The sequence below is a fragment of the Orycteropus afer genome, unplaced genomic scaffold, assembly GCF_000298275.1.
Source record: "Orycteropus afer afer isolate SDZICR_OR568_19922 unplaced genomic scaffold, OryAfe1.0 scaffold00005, whole genome shotgun sequence".
In the NCBI taxonomy this organism is placed as follows: Eukaryota; Metazoa; Chordata; class Mammalia; order Tubulidentata; family Orycteropodidae; genus Orycteropus; species Orycteropus afer.
In genome coordinates, this window is record NW_006921592.1 from 4,553,310 (window position 1) to 4,574,312 (window position 21,003).

The window sequence follows — 21,003 nt, forward strand, 5'->3', positions numbered from 1 at the left end:
GGCCTGCTACTCTGGGCGGGCCTGAGTTTCCCCTCCTCACCTAATCCCTTCAGCTGATTGCTCTTCTCTTTGGCTTCCTGGGTTTTACCCTTTTCTCCTGCTCTTCCGGCCTGCTACTCTGTGCTACGCCCGTGCTTACCTTGCTAGTTATAGGCAGCACAACAGAATCCTGATCCACAGAAGAAATGGATCTCGTGGGTGATGAGTACATCATAATTGCTAAACCATTTAGAATTATGGCCCAGCCAAGTTGACACACAACTTTAAATATCATACGTACCATACGATTCACTCAGAAATTAAAACAGACAAATCAATGATCTTCAATGTTTTCAATGCATAACAGAGTTATGCAATCTTCATCACAATCTTATTTTATAACAGTTTCATTACCATACAAAGAAACTCCTTGCCCATTAATAGTCACTTATCATTATCAAATCTTCCAATCCATGAATAGGGCATGTTTTTCCATTTATTTAGATCTTCTTTAACTTCTTTCAACAATGTCTTGTAGTTTTTGGAGTACAAATTTTGCAATTTTTTGTATTCAATTTTGGTTATTATAAATTGAATGCTTTCTTAATGCTATTTTCACATTGTTTATTGTTAATGAAAAAAAATGTAATTGAATTCTGTACATTTATCTTATATCCTGCAATCTTGCTGTACTCATTTATTTGTTCTAATATATTTTTTTTTTCTTTTAGTGGATTCTTTTGGATTTCCTATATACAAAATAGTGTTATATGCAAACAGATATAATTTTACTTCTTCTTGGAAGGAAGGTTGGGCAATCTACTTCTGTAGTGATACCACCTCAGAAACCCAAGGAGTGGTTGCTATGAGTCGGGTCCAACTCCATGGCAGTGGTTGCATTTTTGTTACAATGTAGATGACTTAGATGACTTTTTACTTATTATTATTGACTAATTATCCTTGCTAGAACTTCCAGCACAGTATCTCATAGATGTGGCAAAAGTAGATGTCATTGTCTAGTTTCTTACTTCAGGAAGAAAGCATTCAGGATGTTGGATTTTGTCAAACCCTTTTTCTTAATTTATTGAACTTATTATGTGGTTTGTGTCCTTTATTCTGTTGATATGTTATATTACATTAATTAATTTTTGTGTGTTAAACTAACCTTGCATTCTTGGGACAAATTTCACTTGATCATGACATACAATGTTTTCTATATGCTGCTGGATTTGGTTTACTAGTACTTTTTTGAGAATTTTTCTGTCTGTATCCATAGGAGATAATAGGTCTCCTCCCCTGTGATGTTCTAGTTGTTTCTGGAATCAAAGGAATTTGCATTACTTTAAATGAAAATTTTGTTGACATATGCATTCAGTAAGTACACAAACCACAATTATATATCGTAATGAATTTTTATAAATACTCTGGTGTATCTTCCACCCAGATTGAGAAATAGAACATGATCAGAATTCAAGACACAACCTCCTATACCCTTGCAGTCACTAGCTCTCCTCCAAAAGAGAAACTTTGCCTTCCAGTACCATAGATTAGCTCTGCCTATTTTTAAAATTTAAATAAATTAAATCATATAGTACTTGCTTTTTTTTTCCAGCCTGGATTCTTGATATCATGTTCATGAGATACATCCTTGCTCTTGGGAATATTTATAGTTCATCTTATTGATGTGTTGCATTACATTGTATGAAGATACCACAATTAATTGTTTCATCCTATGGTAAATGAACATTTGGGATGTTTCTAGATTTGGGTAATCCTTTTAACTTGTTTCATACTGATAAGGCTCACACCTTACTCCAGCATAATTTTTGGATATGAAAAATGATATGCCCCATTCCCATTCTTTAGTGTGGGTCACTTGACTATGGATGAAATGGAAGATCTTCCATAAAACCAATTTATGACTTTTTCCTTTCTCTTCCTGTGACATCATGTCTTTTCATTTAGCTGACTGCTCTGCCTCTCCTTTTTACTTCTAAAATGAAGTGTCCTGTGTCATATCATTTACCACACTGTATCATCTGTTTATATATAGTCTATTCTAGCACACTAGGCAGGGACTATATCATAGTCATATTTCATTAATTCATTTATCCAACAAGTATTAATTAAGGGCATACCAAAAACCAAAAAAAAAACCAAAAAAAAAAAAAAACCAAACTCACTGCCATGGAGTAGAATCCAACTCACAGCGACTCCTCCTTGGGTTTTCGAGGCATATCACTACAGAACTAGATTGCCCAACCTTCTTTCTGAGGAGGGGCTGGTGGGTTTGAACTGCCAGCCCTCTGGTTAGCAGTCAAATGTCTTAGGCACTATGCCACCAGAGCTCCCAATTAAGGGCATACTATGTGCCAATCACGTTATTAAGCACTAACTTAGTCCCTGATCTCTTTGGGTTGATAGGATAAACAGATCTTTTTCACTGGTCAGCATATTGCCTATAAAGTAAAGGGTTAGTAAACATTTTTAAAATTATATTGGTCTAGGGGGTAGGTCAATCTACTTCCATAGTGATACTGCCTCGGAAACCCAAGGTGGGGTCACTATGAGTCAGGTCTGAATTAACGAATGGCACATAACAACAACTACTACAGTGGGTAGGTCTGTCTACAAGGAGATAAGTAAAATATATGCTTTGTCTTTTTTTCAGAAAGCAGTACTTTATGTTATAAATATCTTTCCAAGCCCAGAACTTTGTGATGTTTTAAGGGGAGAGTGGGAGATAAACATCTTGACGAACCAAGAGTTGAACTTTACCATTATACATGGCTTCTTTTTCAGAAATGGGCAAAATTTCTCCGTGATTTTGAGAACTTCAAAGCTGCTTGTATCCCATGGGAAAATAAAATTAAGGCAATTGAAAGTAAGTGTTCATTAGATCTCATTAGATGGGGGCAATTGTTCTAGTTATATATTTTGTAAATTTGTCAAATGTCTCTCTCAGTCTCTGGATTATTGGAATGATTGAAAACAAAGCAAACAAACAAGTCAACCACAGGTTTTATTCCTCCTTTGTACACTGTGAAGGTATTTGCTAGCAATTAACAATCATAGCTCTGGTTTCATTCTCACTTTCTTGGTTAAACTTGAAAATGTTTTTATTTTGAACTTGTTTTCTCTCTTACACAGGGAAATCATGTTGTTCACAACATTAAGTCATATCATCGAAAAGGCAAGTTTTTTTGGCAATGAACATGGCATTGAAAATACATACTCACATGAAGGTTAGCCAATAATCAAAACACAGTTCCAAAAAGAGTGAGGAAGTCTTAGAGCCTCATTTTCAAACCTGTGAAGTAGAATAAGCAATAATCAAACAGAAAATTGCTGTTTGAATCTTCATATTGTGCTTTCAATTTGTGTAATATTCATAGTAAATAAATAAAGCTGGATAATATACCTAATAAAAAATAAGGCCAAACTAAACCACTCACTGCCATTGAGTTGATCCAACTAATTGCAACCCTATAGGACAGAATAGAACTGCCCCACAGGGTTTTCAAAGCAGTGAATTTTTATGGAAATAGACTACTACATCTTCCTCCTGCAGAGTGGCTGATAGGCTCAAACCACTGAACTTCTTAGTTAGTAGTCAAGCTTTAACCACTACACCACCAGGGCTCTTTAGAACAAGGCAAATAAACAAACTAAAAACATTATAAACATAATAGTAAATTATTTAAAGAAATAATAAAGAATGAAGATTATTAAAAGATAATAAAGAATTTTAAAAGGTTATTAAAAATTAGATACTCTTTAAAAACATTTGAGCATAATCTGGCCATACTCTGATTTCTATGGGCTGTGACTAGGACCTGACTTCCCTCCACACATCTCCAGCTCACAAAGCAGGTTTTCCTGCTGGTTGGATGTGAAGTTGCATAATTAAAATGGAGGCTCCATAGGGAGATGACCCAGCTGATGGGTATTTCACTGGCATGATTGGGCAAGTTTAAGGAGTGACTATCCCTTCTAATTTTGTCTCTCATTATTAAATAGAAATGATTTAAAATACATTAACTCATTAATTACAAATCTTCCCATATAGTCTCTGTGCCAGCTCACTTTTATTTTTATTGTAGCATTTATTAAAATCATGAGATATTATATTTTTAATAATATAAGTTTTTCACTTTTTGATAAAATTTAATTTTAATTTATGTCCATGTCTCTCAATCAACATGAAGGAAGGGATTGTATTTTGTTCAGTTCTCTATCCCTGGGCCTAGAATATGTTTGGCACTCAATAAATCTGTGTTGCATAAAACTAAACATGAACAAACTCTCTGAATGTCTACTATTCTAGGACATAGAAGAAAGAATTCAGATACTTAAAAATAATAGAGATTATGAAATCTCATCAACTGAAATATGGTAACTTGACAGCATTGAGGAATAGAAGGCCATTAAGATCCTGACACATTTTGTTTAGAAATAATTTGAATTTAGTGCTTGCTTTGCCACAAATTAGCTGTTTGACTTTGAGCCAATCATTTAATCCCTTTAGTCCTCAGTCTACTTATTTATAAAATGATAGGGTTGAATCTTGGTCAATTGTGAGATATATCCCCAAACCTTTGTAGTTAATGATGGTTGAAATACATACATTTGCAAATTATATGTTTTTAAAGTTCACTAGAACAGAATCCAGCCTATCCCAATAATAATGCCATGCTCACTCATGTTACAATAGCTCGTTTTGAGTGTGATAGACACAGATGGAGTTGTTTCTGTTGCCAGAAATTGCACACAGGAATGACTTACACATATGACCAACATCTAGTGTGAGTGTCTCAGTGGGAACAACAGATTGAGAGCTATTCAATAATACCTTAGTTATTTCCTCCTCCCCTCTTCCCCCAGTAAACTTGGAACAGCCAAACTAGACTATTCAAGCAAATGTGACTTATTTTTTCTTCCATTTTGTAACTTATCATTAAGCTAGGTTGTCTAGATTTTACTTTTAGTGGTGGTTTGCCTCACTTGGGGGAGAATTGAGTCTTGTTTTCTATTCTAATAACAATAACCATGCCACCATTTATTGAGTGCCACCATGAGGCAGATACCCTACAAACATCATTTTAATTAATTTTCAATGTTCCTGCACTATATGCATTAGGCTTCCTACTTTAAATATGTGATTAAATAGCTTTCCTAGAAATAGTTGTGGCATGCTATTTTTTACTTTAAGGAAGATTTGATAAGCTTCTTTCTTTTTTAATATGTTTTGCTAAAGAGGACTCCATTAGTCTAACAAACTGTGGGTAGTTACAAACTTCTTGATAGTTATTCTCCCAATCCTACCTCATTGAAATATAGTTAAAAATAAAAAATACAGCCATATACAAAAACCTATAGGCTCTAACTCTCTATATACTTCTTCCCCCTTCATTTTTAGAAGTATATTTGTCGTAGTTTGTAAAATAATGCTAACACATTTGGAGCATTATTTCTTCTGAAAGGCAGGATCATCTAACATAGAATATCTCATTTAATGTTCAGAATAAGCTCAGATTGATTGAATGATTAATTGAACAAATACTCATTGAGTGTCTGTAACATACTAGGCATGTTTCTAGGCATTTGGGATGCAGCACTGACAAAGATGAGTAAGGATCATGTTCTCATTGAGCTTACATCCAAATGTTGGAATATGCAGCTGGGTGGGGTGGGCAGAGAATACAGATCATGAAATATAAGCAAATAAATCATGGTGATGGTTATGATGATGGCATGCTTAATAGAGGAGAGGCTGAGCTTTACTCCCATGAGACTTCTAATCTCTCTTGTCCTCACATATGGCTCAATCTCTAAATAAATAGCAATATATAAATATATATATATTTTTAAATGAAGTTTTAAAGGAATACCAAATTACCACTCTGCACTGGGTTTCCACAAAGCTCTGTGCAATAATTGGCAGAATCAACAGTAGAACTCGGTCAGAGTCTAAAACTCATACTGTTTCCATGATGCCATTTGATTCCAATAGTCCCTTTACTAGTGTGAACCAGATACTCACTTCCATGACCTCCAAATTTTTGTTGTTGATGAAAATAGATTTGACAATATTTTTCACAGAGAGATGCTGTGAAGTTGTACATTACATAGGAATATCATGGGGTTTTACTGTCATGCTAACTTTATGAAAGGAGTCTTAGTGGCACAGTGGTTAAAGTGCTCACCTGCTAACTAAAAACCTCAGCGGTTCATACCCATTAGCTACTCCATGGGAGGAGGATGTAGCAATCTGCTTCTGTAAAGATTTACAGCCTTGGCAACCCTAGGGGGCAATTCTGTTTTGTCCTTTAGAGTCTCTAAGCTCTGGTAGCATAGTGCCTAAGGCACTTGACTGCTAACCAGAAGGCTGGCGGTTCAAACCCACCAGCCACTCCTCGGAAGGAAGGTTGGGCAATCCTACTTCTCTAGTAATACTGCCTTGGAAACCCAAGGAGGGGTCACTGTGAGTCGGGCTGACTCGACAGCAAATAACAACAACAACAACAACATGCATTGGAATAGACTTGACAGCAGTTGGTATTTTGGGTTTTAATAAACTTATAAAGGAGCCATGTCTAAAACCCCAGAGTGGCCTACAGGGACACATCTTATTAGCCACATTGCATTTCTTATTTTGCTGAAGAAACTGCATAGTTTTACCCCTAGAAATATAAGGTATACCCACTGCGACACTAGGGTTACTATTCAAACCATGAATGTCATTCAAGCTGGAGATTCCCAATGTTTCTCAGAATTAAAATCTACTTGCTCCTTAATGTGAATTACCAGTTGCCATCAAGGCAATTCCAACTCATGACGACTCCATGTGTGTGAGAGTAGACCTTGCTCCACAGAGTTGTCAATGGCTGGTTTTTGGAAGAAGATTGCCAGGCCTTTCTTTTGAAGCACCTCTGGGTGGGCTTGAACCAGCAACCTTTCAGTTAACAGTGAGCACATAAACTGTCTGCATCACCCAGGGGGTCCTCAATGTAAATTATACCATAAATAAATAAATAAATAAATAAATAAATAAATAAATAAATAAATAAATAAATGATGTGACCAACCTCTTTTCAGACTGGAAATAGCTTCCGAAGGTAAACAGGCAACAATAAGCATAGGGTTTAAACATCATGCTTCTCTGCTGGCCTAAGGGCTCCAGAATATAGAAACTGAATTTGTCATATTTTGTTCCATATCACTTGACCCGTTTGAAAGAAACTGTGCATCATATCCCAGCCTAATGTAATGGCATTTCATGTTATACTCATGTCGTTATTGTGTTGTTGTTCTGTGCTGTCGAGTTGGACCCGACTCATAGCGACCCCCTCCTTGGGTTTCCAAGGCAGTATCACTATGGAAGTAGATTGCCCAACCTTCCTTCCGAGGAGTGGCTGGTGGGTTTGATCCACCAGCCTTCTGGTTAGCAGTCAAGTGCCTTAGGCACTACGCTACCAGAGTTCCCATTATTTAATGGGTATATTCCTATTTAGAAATTCTCATATTTATCTGCTTGTCTTACTATTCTTCTGTTGAAGAGGAAATTATACATGATGACAGACTACAAATTACTTTGTCTCAATACTAAATGAACAGAGGGAGAAAGAAACTTTAACTCTAACTTAAAAGAAACACAAGACATTTCAGAAGAAAAATATATATAAGTGTAAGGTCTCATTTTCTCATATGCTAAAGATGTCATCTTACTAATTTACCATGAAAATAGCATTAGTCAAATTAAAAAAGAAAAATGACTGAAATGGTAAATGTTTTGTTTAATACATACATGCATATATATTTCAATACAGTTAAACATTATTTTTAAAAAACATAAATTAGTGGCTGTAGTGGATAAGGCATTTGGCTGCTAACCAGAAGGTCTGTGGCTCAAACCTACCAGCTGCTCTGCAGGAGGAAGATGGGGCCATCTGCTTCTGTAAAGATTTACAGCCTTGGAAACCCAGTGGAGGTCGCTAGGAGTTGAAAGTGACTCAATGGCAGTGAGTTTGGTGTTTTTTGGTTATCCAAATTTGTGAATTTAACTGTCCTAAAGGATTGATGGATATTATCTATAATTGTTCTTTTACACATACATATTCATTGCATATTTCTTATACATATATATATATATATATTTAATATCTTGATTCAACTTAGTTATCAATTCTGTCTGAAAGGCGATAACAGCATTGTAGTTAAGAGAGGTCTAGATTCGGAATCAAATACCTGTAGAGCAAGACTGCCTGGCTTTGAATCCTGACTCCATCGTTTACTACACATGGATCTTGAGCAAGTGAATCTGAGTCATAGTTTCTGTAAAAGAAGTCAACAGTAATTCCTATATCATAAGTGTTGGATGATTATTAAGTGTTAATACACAGAGGTCAAATAGGTGTCTGAAATAAAGATTCATTAAATGTTTACTATTATTGTCAATAAAATCTTGGTTCAGTCAAATACTGATTGCCTCTTATGGGTTTAGGTATATTTATATCCTTGTTGTTGTTCTGTGCCGTCGAGTCGGACCCGACTCATAGCGACCCCTCCTTGGGTTTCCGGGCAGTATCACTACGGAAGGAGATTGCCCAACCTTCCTTCCGAGGAGTGGCTGCTATCCTATGCCTGAGGAATTAAATTCCCAGAGGTTGTGAATTGGGGCTGGGAGAATGTGGGTCTAGGTAGTAAAAAGAGTAAAACTGCAAAAACTGGAAGAAATGCAGGAATGAAGAAATGTAGGAAAGAGAGAGGGAGGGAGTAAAGGAGGGAGGGAAGGAGGAAAGAAGAAAAGGAATGTGAGAAGGAGGGAGGGAGGGAAGGAGGAAAGAAGAAAAGGAATGTGAGAAGGGAGGAAGGAAAAGTCAGTGTTCTGTGCTTGGGACCCTATACCAGAGAGTCTTGTGGGCGTGTTTCCAAGGAACAATACCTAGATACGGAGCTTCTCCAGTAAATGAGTAATTGTAATAACTAACAAGCTGGTCATCCATTGTGCTCAACCCTCAATAAAACATGATGAGTGAAAACTGGCTGAGGTAGTCTCCGGTTAGTCGTTACTAGAGAACCTAGATAACAACGATGAAATGATATGGAATCACGGGGAGCCAGGTGGATGATCAGATGTCCCATGATGGGTGCATGTGCTTTAGTGTTTCTACACACCGGCCAGTGCTTCTGGCTACCGCAGTCGGCGTGCATGTCTGTCAAAACCAAATGCTCTTACACATATTGTAGAATTCTACACCTCTATACAAGGTGACATAGATTCAGGTCTCTCTTTTGAGATTAAAGAAAAAGAAATTTCCAGACTTCAAAATAATTAATTTCTTGAAAAAGTCCATTTACAGATTGACCTCATTTTAAATTTCTGGAAACAAAACAAAACAAAACCTGACACTGTGTTATGGGCATGAGTAAGATGGTATCTAAAGACTAGACTTAGTTCTAAAACAGAGGTATTACTTTCATAGGAGGTCAGTCTCGTCTTAGAAAATAGAGGCTAGGATTTGCTTCCCATGAGCCTCTCTATCCTGGTAATAATGTTTTACCACTGGCAATATTTCAATGTCTGAGAGTCCAAGAAAACCACTGATCACTGGAAACGTGGCAGAATGAGACAAGACAAAGGTGCTGAAGTAAGGAATGGCTGAGGCTGCTCTTTTTTTTTTTTCCCTTTGAACAACAGAAAATGAAAATTGGGAAAGCTAGTAACTTGACCCCCAATCTAAAATGATAATCAAAAAGTCTTTGGCTTTTGTTCATCAGAGAATTCTTAACCAGAGACTTCTAACTCCTGTTTTTAATTCCTCTTCCATTCACTGCTTAAAGCCTTCTTTTTCTTCTTTTTTTTTTCCTCCTTTTTTTTTTCAGTCAATAAGAATTAGATCACTTTACTCATCATTATTTTGGTACTGGAGTTGATAGAATTATTCTTGCCAATTCTTTCCCAATACAATCCCACAAAGTGATGTTTTTATTACTCATCAATGACCTCTCATCATGTTTAGAGTAAGATCCTCCTTTTTACCTTAAAAGGCCCTGTACAAAGTGACTTTGGGCTCCTTCATCCTCATTTGTCACCATTTTCCCTAATTCATTGTACTCCAGCTACATGTTGTTGTTGTTGTGTGCCGTCGAGTCTGCCCCAATGCATAGCAACCCCTCCTTGGGTTTCCGAGGCAGTATCTCTACAGAAGTAGATTGTCCAATCTTCCTTCCAAGAAGTGGCTGGTGGGTTTGAACCACCAGTCTTCTGGTTAGCAGTCAAGTGCCTTAGGCACTATGCTACCAGAGCTCCTCTCCAACTACATAGGCCTTCTTTTGTTCCTCAATTGCCCTAAGCTCTTGCATTTGTCAGGACTTTTGTCCTCCTTTGTCCTCTGCTGAGATGCTCTTCAGACCTCTGAGTCTTGCTACCTCTTCTCTATCTTCGGGTCTCTGCTCAAATATCATCTTCTCTGTTACAGCCACGCATTGCTTAATATCAATGATACAATAGGTGAAATAGGATATTATGTGATTTGGATGTTGTGCAAACACCATATAGTAATCTGGTCCTGCTTTTTATTTAAGCATCTGGAGAATACTTTGTGCTTTAGCAGTGATCATCAACATTCGGAGAGTGATTTGCTTTTGTGTTTAGTCCTCAATCCACATCATTAGTAATTTCTCCATAGGTCCCTCTCCAACTTTTGCGAACCTTTTAGCTTTCAGTGGAGCTGATCCTTTAACAGCTTGGAGAATTTTTCAGTGCTTTTGAGGATCATCATGATTGTTGAGTGTGACATGCCTAAATCATGAGCAATAGAATTCACTGATTTTCCACCTTTCTGTTACTTAAACTTGTTTCACTTCAAAATAAATACTTCTCCTTTGCCTCTTGGTGCTGCTATCACTAACACTGGTTTTGCTGCATTTGGGAGCCATTACACACTTCAAGGTAATGTTTTCGAAAGACCATTAAACAAAGAAATCATGCTACAACACTCAAGAGATGTGTAATATATGATATTGGTTGCTGCTGCCTACAAGTTGAAGCATACCCTGTTATACAATAAACTTTAGATAGAAAGTACAGCACAAAACATAAATAAGTCAGTAACCTAGACATTTATTATAGCTATCAAAACATGTATTATAGGTTACATATGTACTATTATATGCCTGGCAGTGCAATCTTTTTGTATATAATAGACATGAGATATATGTGTTACATGTGGAAAGATGTTGCATTTGCTATATCCCATTTCCTATCGAGATTTCTGAACTCTATTATAATATTGTGGGACCGTGGATGTATATGTGATTGGATGCTGTGAGAATGGATGTTATGCAGTGCATGACTGTACCTCTCTCAATAAACCTATCTAAAGAAACCCCTCTCAATACTTCACCTTTTTCCCTGTAGGACCTGTTTGGCTACTATTCTGCTATTTTCTTGTGTAATTGTTATTGTTCCCACACTTCAGTAAAATGTACATTGTATTAGGGATAGGAGTGTGTCTGTGACATTTCTGTGAGCATCTAAAATAATGCTAGCAGAAGATGCTTGGTAAAAATGTGTGGAGTGAATGAATGAACTTCCACTTCTCCACTGTACTTGTAGAATAGCATAAATGAGAGGAAACAGCAAAGGCAATAGGTAGGGTAAGCTTCCACTACAAAATCAAACTCACTGACATTGAGCTGATTCCTACTCATAGTGAGTTGGTTTCTGAAGTGGTAAATCTCTAGGCAAGTAGATTTCCCCATCTTCCTTCTGTGGAGTGGCTGCTGGGTTTTGACCTGCCAACCATCTGGTTAGCAGTCAAATAAATACCTTAGGCACTATGTCATCAGAGCTCCTTTAGAGATATGATGAACCCTTTTGAGAAGAACATTATTTACTTGAGGAAAAGGGAGAAGAACTATAATTATAATTATAACCATAATGGATTTCCTGGCACTGTTGTAACCACTTTATGTATATTTGCTCATTTACTTGTATTAATTCAAGGAATAAAATAGCCTCTTTGGAGAGCAGTAGTAGCTGCTAATCTAAAGCCCCTCCTTATATAGACTCTGAAGGGTAGATCACAAATGTTCTACACACACATCTATATACACAGGAAACAGTTTAGCAATGAGTAGATTTATTTTGGAGGGCCACTAAAACAGAGCTTTTGTTTTGTTTTGACCACCCCCCTTCAACCTTTATGTAATCTGGTAGCACAATGCCTAAGGCATCTGACTGCTAACCAGAATATTGGTGGTTCAAACCCACCAGCCACTCCATGGAAGCAAGACTGAGCAATCTACTTCCATAAAGATTTACCACCTCGGAAATCCAATGGAGGTTGCTATGAGTCAGAATTGACTTGATGGCAGTGGGTCTGGTTTTTTGGGTTTTCCACCTTTCTATGAGCTCTGGTGGTCCAGTGCCTTAGGCACTTGATGGCTATTCAGAAGGTTGGCAGTTAACTCCACCAGCCACTCTGTGGGAGGAGAACAGGGCAATTTACTTCTGTAAAGATTTATTGCCTCAGAAACCAAATGCTGTGAGTTGGAATTTGCTCGATGGCAGTGGGTTTGATTTGTTTTTTGGTTTCAACCTTTATATTTTCTTCTTAATAGGTCAGTTTGGATCATCAGTGGCCTCCTATTTCCTCTTCTTAAGATGGATGTATGGGGTAAATATGGTTCTTTTTGTCCTGACGTTCAGCCTCATTATGTTGCCAGAGGTGAGTCTGACTTCTTCTGGTTTAGAAAACAGGTTTCTCATGTGACCACTCTCCTAGAAGAGCCCTTTGGTCTTATATAAGAGTAAGACAAATTTGCTACATTCACCTCTTAAAATCATAGTATTATACAGTATACACATACCCCTGGTTGTACAGTGTTTAAGCACTTGTTTGGTTAACCAAAAGGTTGTAGTTGGAACCCACCAGAAGCTCCATGGGAAAAAGATGTGATGGTCTGCTTCTGTAAAGATTACAGCCTTGCAAACCCTGTGGAGCAGTTCTACTCTGTCCTATAGGGTCACCATTAGTTGGAATTGATTTGACAGCAACATGTTTGGTTTTTGTGTATATATAGAGGTAAGTGTCACATAGCATTCACAATATATGATTTGGATGTTGTGGAACATTATATTAACACCTATGTGAACCCTCTTCCAGTTGTCTTTATTGCAACTGCTGCTGCTAGAGTTGCTGTTGGAACCCAGAGAAATGGATGTGTCAGTGGCAGCGGCTGAAAGGGCAATGGAAGGAGTGGGGAGTGAGAGGAACTGAGTGAGGAGGGAGTGGAATGCACCCAGTGTCCCCCACTCTCCCACCTACCTGAGCAACAGGAGCAGCCAGGCCTCCCAGCCCCCTTAACTGCTCTCTGCTTGTCCATTGGACACAGCCTGAGTGTGCACCCATGCCCATGTCCTCTGCCTCACCTGCCTCTATCCCATCTATGGTCCAGTGCTGCAAGAGTCTGGGTTTGTGGTCTTTAAAACCTTTAGGGGGAAATAATAAACAAAAGAAGAGGTGCTTTCCATTTTTTTAAACTTATTGGACCACAGATATATGTGAGGTTAGATGTTTTCTAAATGGACATTAAGCAACTCACACCCGTGTATTGTTGTTGTTTATGTGCCGTCGAGTCAGACCCGACTCATAGCGACCCCTCCTTGGGTTGCCGAGTCAGTATCACTATGAAAGTAGATTGCCGCATCTTCCTTCCAAGGAGTGGCTGGTAGGTTTGAACCGTCAGTGTATAGATATAGGTAAATATGAATATGTAGGTTAGAGTTCTTGGTTAGTATAAATAGTATTGTACTCAGCTGCTAATCAAAAGGTTAGAAGTTCAAGTCATCCAGAGCTACCTCAAAATAAAAGCTTGATGATTTACTTCTGAAAAATTACTCACTGAAAATCTTAGGGAGCACAGTTCTACTCTGACACACAAGAGCTGGTCATGAGTCAGAGTTCAATTTATAGCAATTGGTTTGGTTAATATAATGCCCATGGATCCAAGGGCTTAATTCCTGCTTCAAAGGGTGTGTGAGCCTCTTGATATCACATATAAAACGTTGTATGTGTTCTTAAAGATGCATTTTTATGTGGTGAGGGTTTGTGGCTTTTACCAGATTGTTCATGTAAGACCCGTGCCAAAATGTTACGTACCATTGCTCAAGAGGAAGGCTTTGACACCTTGTGATCTGGACTTATTTATATTACCAAGTTTGCTTTAGAAGAAATGCTTCTTAATGCAATTCAAAGCATCCAGGTTTTCTGTAGTAAATAAACACACATTTAAGCAAATTTCCCCCAAGATATAAAAAAAGTCCAAAAAAATTAAATCAAACTCATTGCCGTTGAGTCATTTTCCGACTCATAGTGACCCCTCCTTGGGTTTCTGAGGTAGTATTTCTACAGAAGTAGATTGCCCAATCTTCCTTCCGAGGAGTGACTGGTGGGTTTGAACTGTCAGCCTTCTGGTTAACAGTCAAATGTCTTAGACACTATACAACCAGTAAGATGCCCAAAACACACACAAGCATACCCCAGTAGGGTAGGGATTGGGTGGGGCGTTTTGGCACCAAAGTCAGAGAGGGTGGTAATGCAGATCATGGATTCAGACTGAGTAAGAAGGCAAAGCTCTGAGCTGATGGGGGAAAAGTATGGACTAAAGCCAAAAAAACAAGAGCAGGTTTGGGGTCTTCACCCACATGAAGACAAGTCACTTGGACTCTTTGGATCCCTACCATACAGAAGATGGATTAGGCTTAACTTACACATGACCTTTTCAGGTACCAGGATGTCAGAGCCAATTTGTTCATTAGAGCAAAATATCAAAAATGGATTTTTTTAAGTGACTCTTTGTCCTCATAGCTTCAAATCAGTACCAGTTTCTGCATTAAGCCTCCCAAACAGCATAATAGTAATATTAAGGTCACATCCCTAAGGCATTTGACTACTAACCAGAAGGCTGGAGGTTCAAACCCACCAGCCACTCCTCAGAAGGAAGGTTGGGCAATGTACTTCTGTAGTAATACCACTTTGGGAACCCAAGGAGGGGTCACTATGAGTCAGATCCAACTGGATGGAAGTGAGTATTCATAACCAGTTTTAGCTTTTAATAGTGTAAAACACGTTCACATCTTCTACTTATTAAGCCTCACAAGAAAATTGTGAGGTAAACTCTGAAAGTTTCATTCCCTCATTTTAGAAATGACTTACCTAATGTCTCAGATGAGATGTTCTTCTTATTTAATTGTATTATTATTATTATTATTTTTTAAAAAGCTGATGTGGGACTAGGAGCCATGATTCAATCTTTTCTCTCAAGATTTTGCATTCTAATTCACTAGTCCTATAACATCTCAGATAATTCTGGAGTTTCTAAGGTTACTTGGCTCATAGAGGATGGTCTGTAGTCTATCTTCTCAGTGAAAAGTTTTATGTGAGACAGCAAAATGTATATATTTCACTTATTTAAACTAGCCTCAGCTTTGTTCCTGCTTATCTCTCTCAAGAAACCTGAAACTCCTCCATTCCATCACCCAGCCACAAAGACATTGTGTAGTGCCAGAAACAGGGTATAAATTGAATTTTATCCCATTACATTTACTTTTTCCCCCTCACACCATGCTGCCTCCATATGGAAGAAATTAAAAGTTTTGGCTAATTCATTTGGATCATATGAAATTGCAGAATGTCTAATATATCATGGATGGAGCTAATATGTATTACATTGGATGTATTCCTAGAGCTAGGAAGCATATTGATTTTGGATACTTTTTTACAGAATGATGTTGGGTCCTGAGGGGCATCCTATTTTCTTGTCAATGACTACCAATTCCATAAAGAGAATAAGTGGAGTAGGAAACTCTGCATTGTGACTTTACAGAACCACCAGAGGCTAGGGATGGTTGCCGTCTCATAAAAAAGACTACATTGTTCAGCTCCCTTTACCCAACAGCTTCACCCAGCGTTCCTTTGAGGCAGATGTCCTTTTTATTCCAAGCCACTGGACAAGCCTGAGACCCTATTCTCCTCTGTTCTCTATTGCTCCCAACTTTGGGGTTTGAAAGTATGTGCAAAGCCTATCTTCTATTTGTTTAGTCCCAGGGTACTTAAGGGCCCAAAGGGCTGCCCTGTAAGGTCATGCAGCTTGAGTGGAGGGAGTGAATAGGGGCTGAAATCCAGCCTGCACCTAGTCAGCTCTGTACCCTGGCTTCAACTGCTTTCATTCTCCATCCCCACCCTCATGGAAGGAGTAACATCTGTTTAACAAGCCATATGCCCAACCTGAGGGTCCCATTAGTTGCTGTTGAGTTGATTCTGACTCATGGCAGAGGGTCGAGGGGTGCTTTTTCCAGTTCTTACAAAGGCATTTGGCTATGACCCTTTTTTTGGCCCTTCACTGCCTGGCTGCTTCCCCAAACAAATTTCCCCTATAGGCTTCTTTCTTAGTCAGCACAAGTTCAGGGCAGCAAACTTGAATTAGTGGTGAAGCAGACATCCTAACCAGGCATCATATTCCCACCTTGCTGGCACCCTCAAATTATGACTGGTTCTCTTGAGTCCTCTCTCCTTGACATTACAAAGAAAATAGGCTCCACTCCCAGCCCTAAGGGGTATTCTTGTACGAACATATAAATAAGATAATTTTCTTGAGCACTGTATGTAGTCTCTTGAAAGGAATCTTGGTAGCTCAGTGGTCAAAGCTCTCAGCTGCTAACCCAAACTTAGCAGTTTGAACCCACCAGCCACCCTGTGGGAGAAATATGTGGCAGTCTGCTTCCTTAAAGATTTATAGCCTTGGAAACCCTACCCGGCAGTTCTACTCTGACCTATAGTTTCTCAGTGAGTTGGAATCAACTTGACGGCAGTGGCTGGATAGTCCTCTGAAAGGTCATCTCTCTTTTTTCCAGACCTTCCCTAAGTTGGACCACTTTGGAGCTGGTGGTGGGTAGTAGGACCTCTCAGCAAGCCTTCAGTGGAATGTGGTTGACCCCTACTGCTGGTGGTCTGCTTAACTTGGAATATAGGGTTCTTAGCATTCTCTTTGATCTTAATTCTGTTTTCACTAGTTGATGCCCAGAAAATGGGACCCCACATGGAAGCCTACAAAGTTCCCATGAAAAAGCTTCAGAAGTGCTTTTAAACAAAACCATTTGTGATTTCATGTGTAGTTCAGACTTTATTTTCAATTGTTAACTTCTTTTTTTTTTGCTTCTCCATACAGTACCTCTGGGGTTTGCCATATGGCAGTTTACCTAGGAAAACAGTTCCTAGAGCTGAAGAGGCGTCTGCAGCAAACTTCGGTGTGCTTTATGACTTCAATGTAAGTATCTTCACCCAGCTGTGTTGGTGGGAGAATGGATTTTCCCTCACTCTGAAATTCTGAAACCCCTTGGGCTCCTCTTTGAGATCTAGATGAATGTCTTAAGGAAACAATGACAGCACAGCTATGCTCGTGCTGCATTTAAAACGGGTCTAAGTAGACAGCCCTCTCTGTATTTTGTCTATCATGGCACCACAGAGGAAGCCTTTGTCCAAAAGTCCTGGAGCTCCCTGGAGATGCAGAATTATTCACGTTCAGAAAGGTCAGAGAAATTAGAAGAAAAAGACATAATTCAGGCCTAGGGAAGAGAGGGCTTGGGGCCTGAACCGTCTAACTGGGTCTTGGGTTGGTTTATTGCATCTCAGAAGGTTAATGTGCCAGTTTAGCCAAGCCACTCCATATAGATGCAGGTGAAGAGCAGCTGAAAATGAAAAAGCTGCATTTATAAAGCTCTGTAAAATAAGTGCAAGCATGACCTCTTGTGGTAGAGGAACATGTAGGATGGGAAGGGTCAGAGATCTTCGGTATTGAGGTAGTAGAAATTGTGAGAAGCCATACAGAACATCATCTGAGAACTTTGGAGACCCACCCCACAATGCGGAAGCTCAGTGCTCTGTCTTTTATAAGCATTATGTATTACAACACATCTAAATACCCTTTAAATTAATAGCGAACAAGTACTATTTGATATTATATATATATATATGCAATGTCAGTCAATCTTATGGCTTCTCAAAGGCACAATTTACAATTTACAGCTCACTGCCATCAAGTCAGGGAGCTCTGGTAGCATAGTGCCTAAGGCACTTGACTACTAACCAGAAGGCTGATGGTTCAAACCCACCAGCCACTCTTTGAAAGGAAGGCTGGGCAATCTACTTCCTTAGTGATACCACCTCAGAAACTCAAGAAGGGGTTTCTATGAGTCAGGTCCAACTCGATGGTACATAACAACAACAAAAAGCCATCAAGTCAATTCTGACTCATAGTGACCCCTGTTGGGTTTCTGAGGCTGGAAATCTTTATGGAAGTAGATCACCCCATCTTCCTTCAGTGAAGCAGCTGGTGAGTTTGACCTTCTGATTAGCACCTAAGTGCCTTATCCGCTATGACACCAGAGTTCTTTACCATTTACAAACCACCATATTTTTGGCCCTCTGATTTTTTGGCCTGATGTGTTGGTTCTCTAGTGACACTCTAACAGAAAATACCACAAATAGATGGCTTTACAAACAGGGGTTTATTCTCTTGCAGTTTAGGAGGCTAGAAGTCTGAAATCAAAGTGGCAGCTCTAGGGGCTGGGTGAAGACCCCTCAACCTTGGACTTCAGCTCTGCCTCTTACTGCTGGCCCACTAAAGCTGGAGGCATGTTTTAACTCCAGCGGCTACTGGCTGCTGGGGTTGACAAAACCCAAGGTTGACAAGTAAAATGTCATAGTCTCAAGATTATCGAGCAATATAGTAGGCCACTAATTCAAATCCATTAGTAGTCCCAAGATCAGCAGACAACATGACAGGCCACTGAGATGAAGATTCAGCCAAATATAGGATCTAGATGTGCCAAAACCTCAAGACCTTTCTCAAAGTGTCTTCTCATATACTGGAAGTAGATCACATTCCTAAGTCAGCTACTGAGCTGCTCATAGTAGATTCTACCATGGAGTTGATTACCAGTGTCATCATGGTGGATAACTACATCCAGCTGCCGAGCCACTCAAAACCAGGCCCAGCCAAGCTGACACAAAACCTTAACTAAAACACCTAGTAATACATCTTATTGACCAACAGGGAAATTTATTTTATTAAAACTGGAAGAAATTGGTGGTGGTGGTGTTGTTATGTGCCGTCGAGTCGTACCCAACTCATAGTGACCCCTCCTTGGGTTTCTGAGGTGGTATCACTACTGAAGTAGATTGCCCAACCTTCCTTCTGAGGAGTGGTTGGTGGGTTTGAACCACTAGCCTCTGGTTAGCAGTCAAGTGCCTTAGGCACTATGCTACCAGAGCTCCTGAAGAAATGTCTAACAGATCTGTCCTGGAGGAAGTGCAGCCAGAATGCTCCTTGGAAGCAAGAATGGCCAGACTTCGTCTCACCTATTTTGGTCATGTTGTAAGGAGGGACCATTCCCTGGAGAAGGATGTCATGCTTGGTAGGGTGGAGGGTCGACGAAAGAGGGGGAGGCCTTCAACGAGATGGATTGATACAGTGGCTGCAGTGATGAGCTCAAGTATAGCAGGGATTGTGGGGTTGGCGTGGGATCGGGCAGTGTTTCGTTCTGCTGTGCATGGGGTCACTATGAGTCGGAAATGACTCGACGGCACTTAACAACAACAACAATATGTATGCCATGGATCAAATTGGCAGAGATGGTGTGGTTATGATCGATATAATTAGGAGAATGAGTTTAAGACTGTAAAAAGAGGGTATCTTTCTTGGCAAGATACCTGGAGACACAAGAATGATGTTTGAATGATGGACAGGAGACTGTGCAACCAGTTTTGATATTCTTGTAAAGGAGAGAGAGGGAGGAACTGACTGGAATTTGGAAAGAGCTTGAGTTGATATCAGAGGGTGAGATCATATGAGTAACAATATGAGTTGTGAATAAAGGGAGTTATGCAACTTTCAACTTGAAAACATCTTGTATATTGCATATGAATAAATTGTGGGTCCATTTTGTCTTCTCTTTTCTGCTGGTCATCCTAGGTAAGAGAGATTATGGAATGGGAGGGAGTTAATAGTTATTATGTGTTAAAAAGGCACATATTTTAAAATTTATCTTCATAATAACCCTTCAAGTTGGAGATTATTGATCTTTTTGCATTTGAGGTTTAGTTAATTTGCTAAAGACAGCACAGATAATTAGGGGAAGAAAAGAAATTTAAACTAAAATCTGGCTGACATCAATGTCAAATTTCTTGCCTTACTCAGTCATTTCATTCTAAGCCTATTTTTTCTGCCTTGCAGATTTTGGCCACATCCTTTCCTTAAGGCCTATAATCTGACCTCAGAGGAGTCTTATCATAGACATTCTGAATGTTAACAAGCAGTAGTTTATTTGTTCATTTAAGCAGCATCAGCAGCTCCTTCAAATAATGCTCTTCCAAAGGAAGGGTGTTTCCTGTTGAGAACATCTCAGCTTTCTTAAGTTCTACCATCTCTTTTTGCACTGGCCACATTTAGGAGAGATAATTTTTGTGATTCACATATGGAATAATACAACTTTCTTCTTAGAAGTGTATTAGTTAAAATTCACCCTTATTTGCAGGGATCTTTTATTTCAGAGATTAATCATTTCAGGTCTCATGAAAATACACCACGATAAGATTAGGAGCAGAATAGGCAAGTGTATTGAAACCAGTATTTATTAGTGGTTACCAGGTGCAGGATGGAGGAGGAAAAGGATTCATTGCTTAAGGACACTGCATTTCTGTTAAGGGTGATGGAAAAATTTGGAAATTAATAATGGTGATAATTGAAAAACATGAGAGATGTAAGTAATGTCACTGACGTGTACATGCAAAAAATGTTGTAATGGTATATGTTTTGTTACATATATATTTATCACAATTAAGAACAGGTATGCTACTCATACCACAACTCATCTGTCCATTTGTCATACTGTAGTGGCTTTCATGTTGCTGTGATGCTGGAAGATATGCCACCTGTATTTCAAATATCAGCAGAGTC

General features: G+C 38.9%; 1 protein-coding gene across 1 annotated transcript in view; it reads left to right on the plus strand.

The window, feature by feature from the left end:
* The window catches only part of TMC1 (transmembrane channel like 1), a 259,470-nt gene that overhangs the window by 153,478 nt on the left and 84,989 nt on the right, over positions 1 to 21,003 (plus strand). The window contains exons 8-10 of the mRNA XM_007939572.1: positions 2,710 to 2,863; positions 12,607 to 12,713; positions 17,215 to 17,313. Of these exons, the coding sequence (XP_007937763.1) occupies positions 2,710 to 2,863; positions 12,607 to 12,713; positions 17,215 to 17,313 (360 nt within the window). The remainder of the gene's footprint in view (positions 1 to 2,709; positions 2,864 to 12,606; positions 12,714 to 17,214; positions 17,314 to 21,003) is intronic.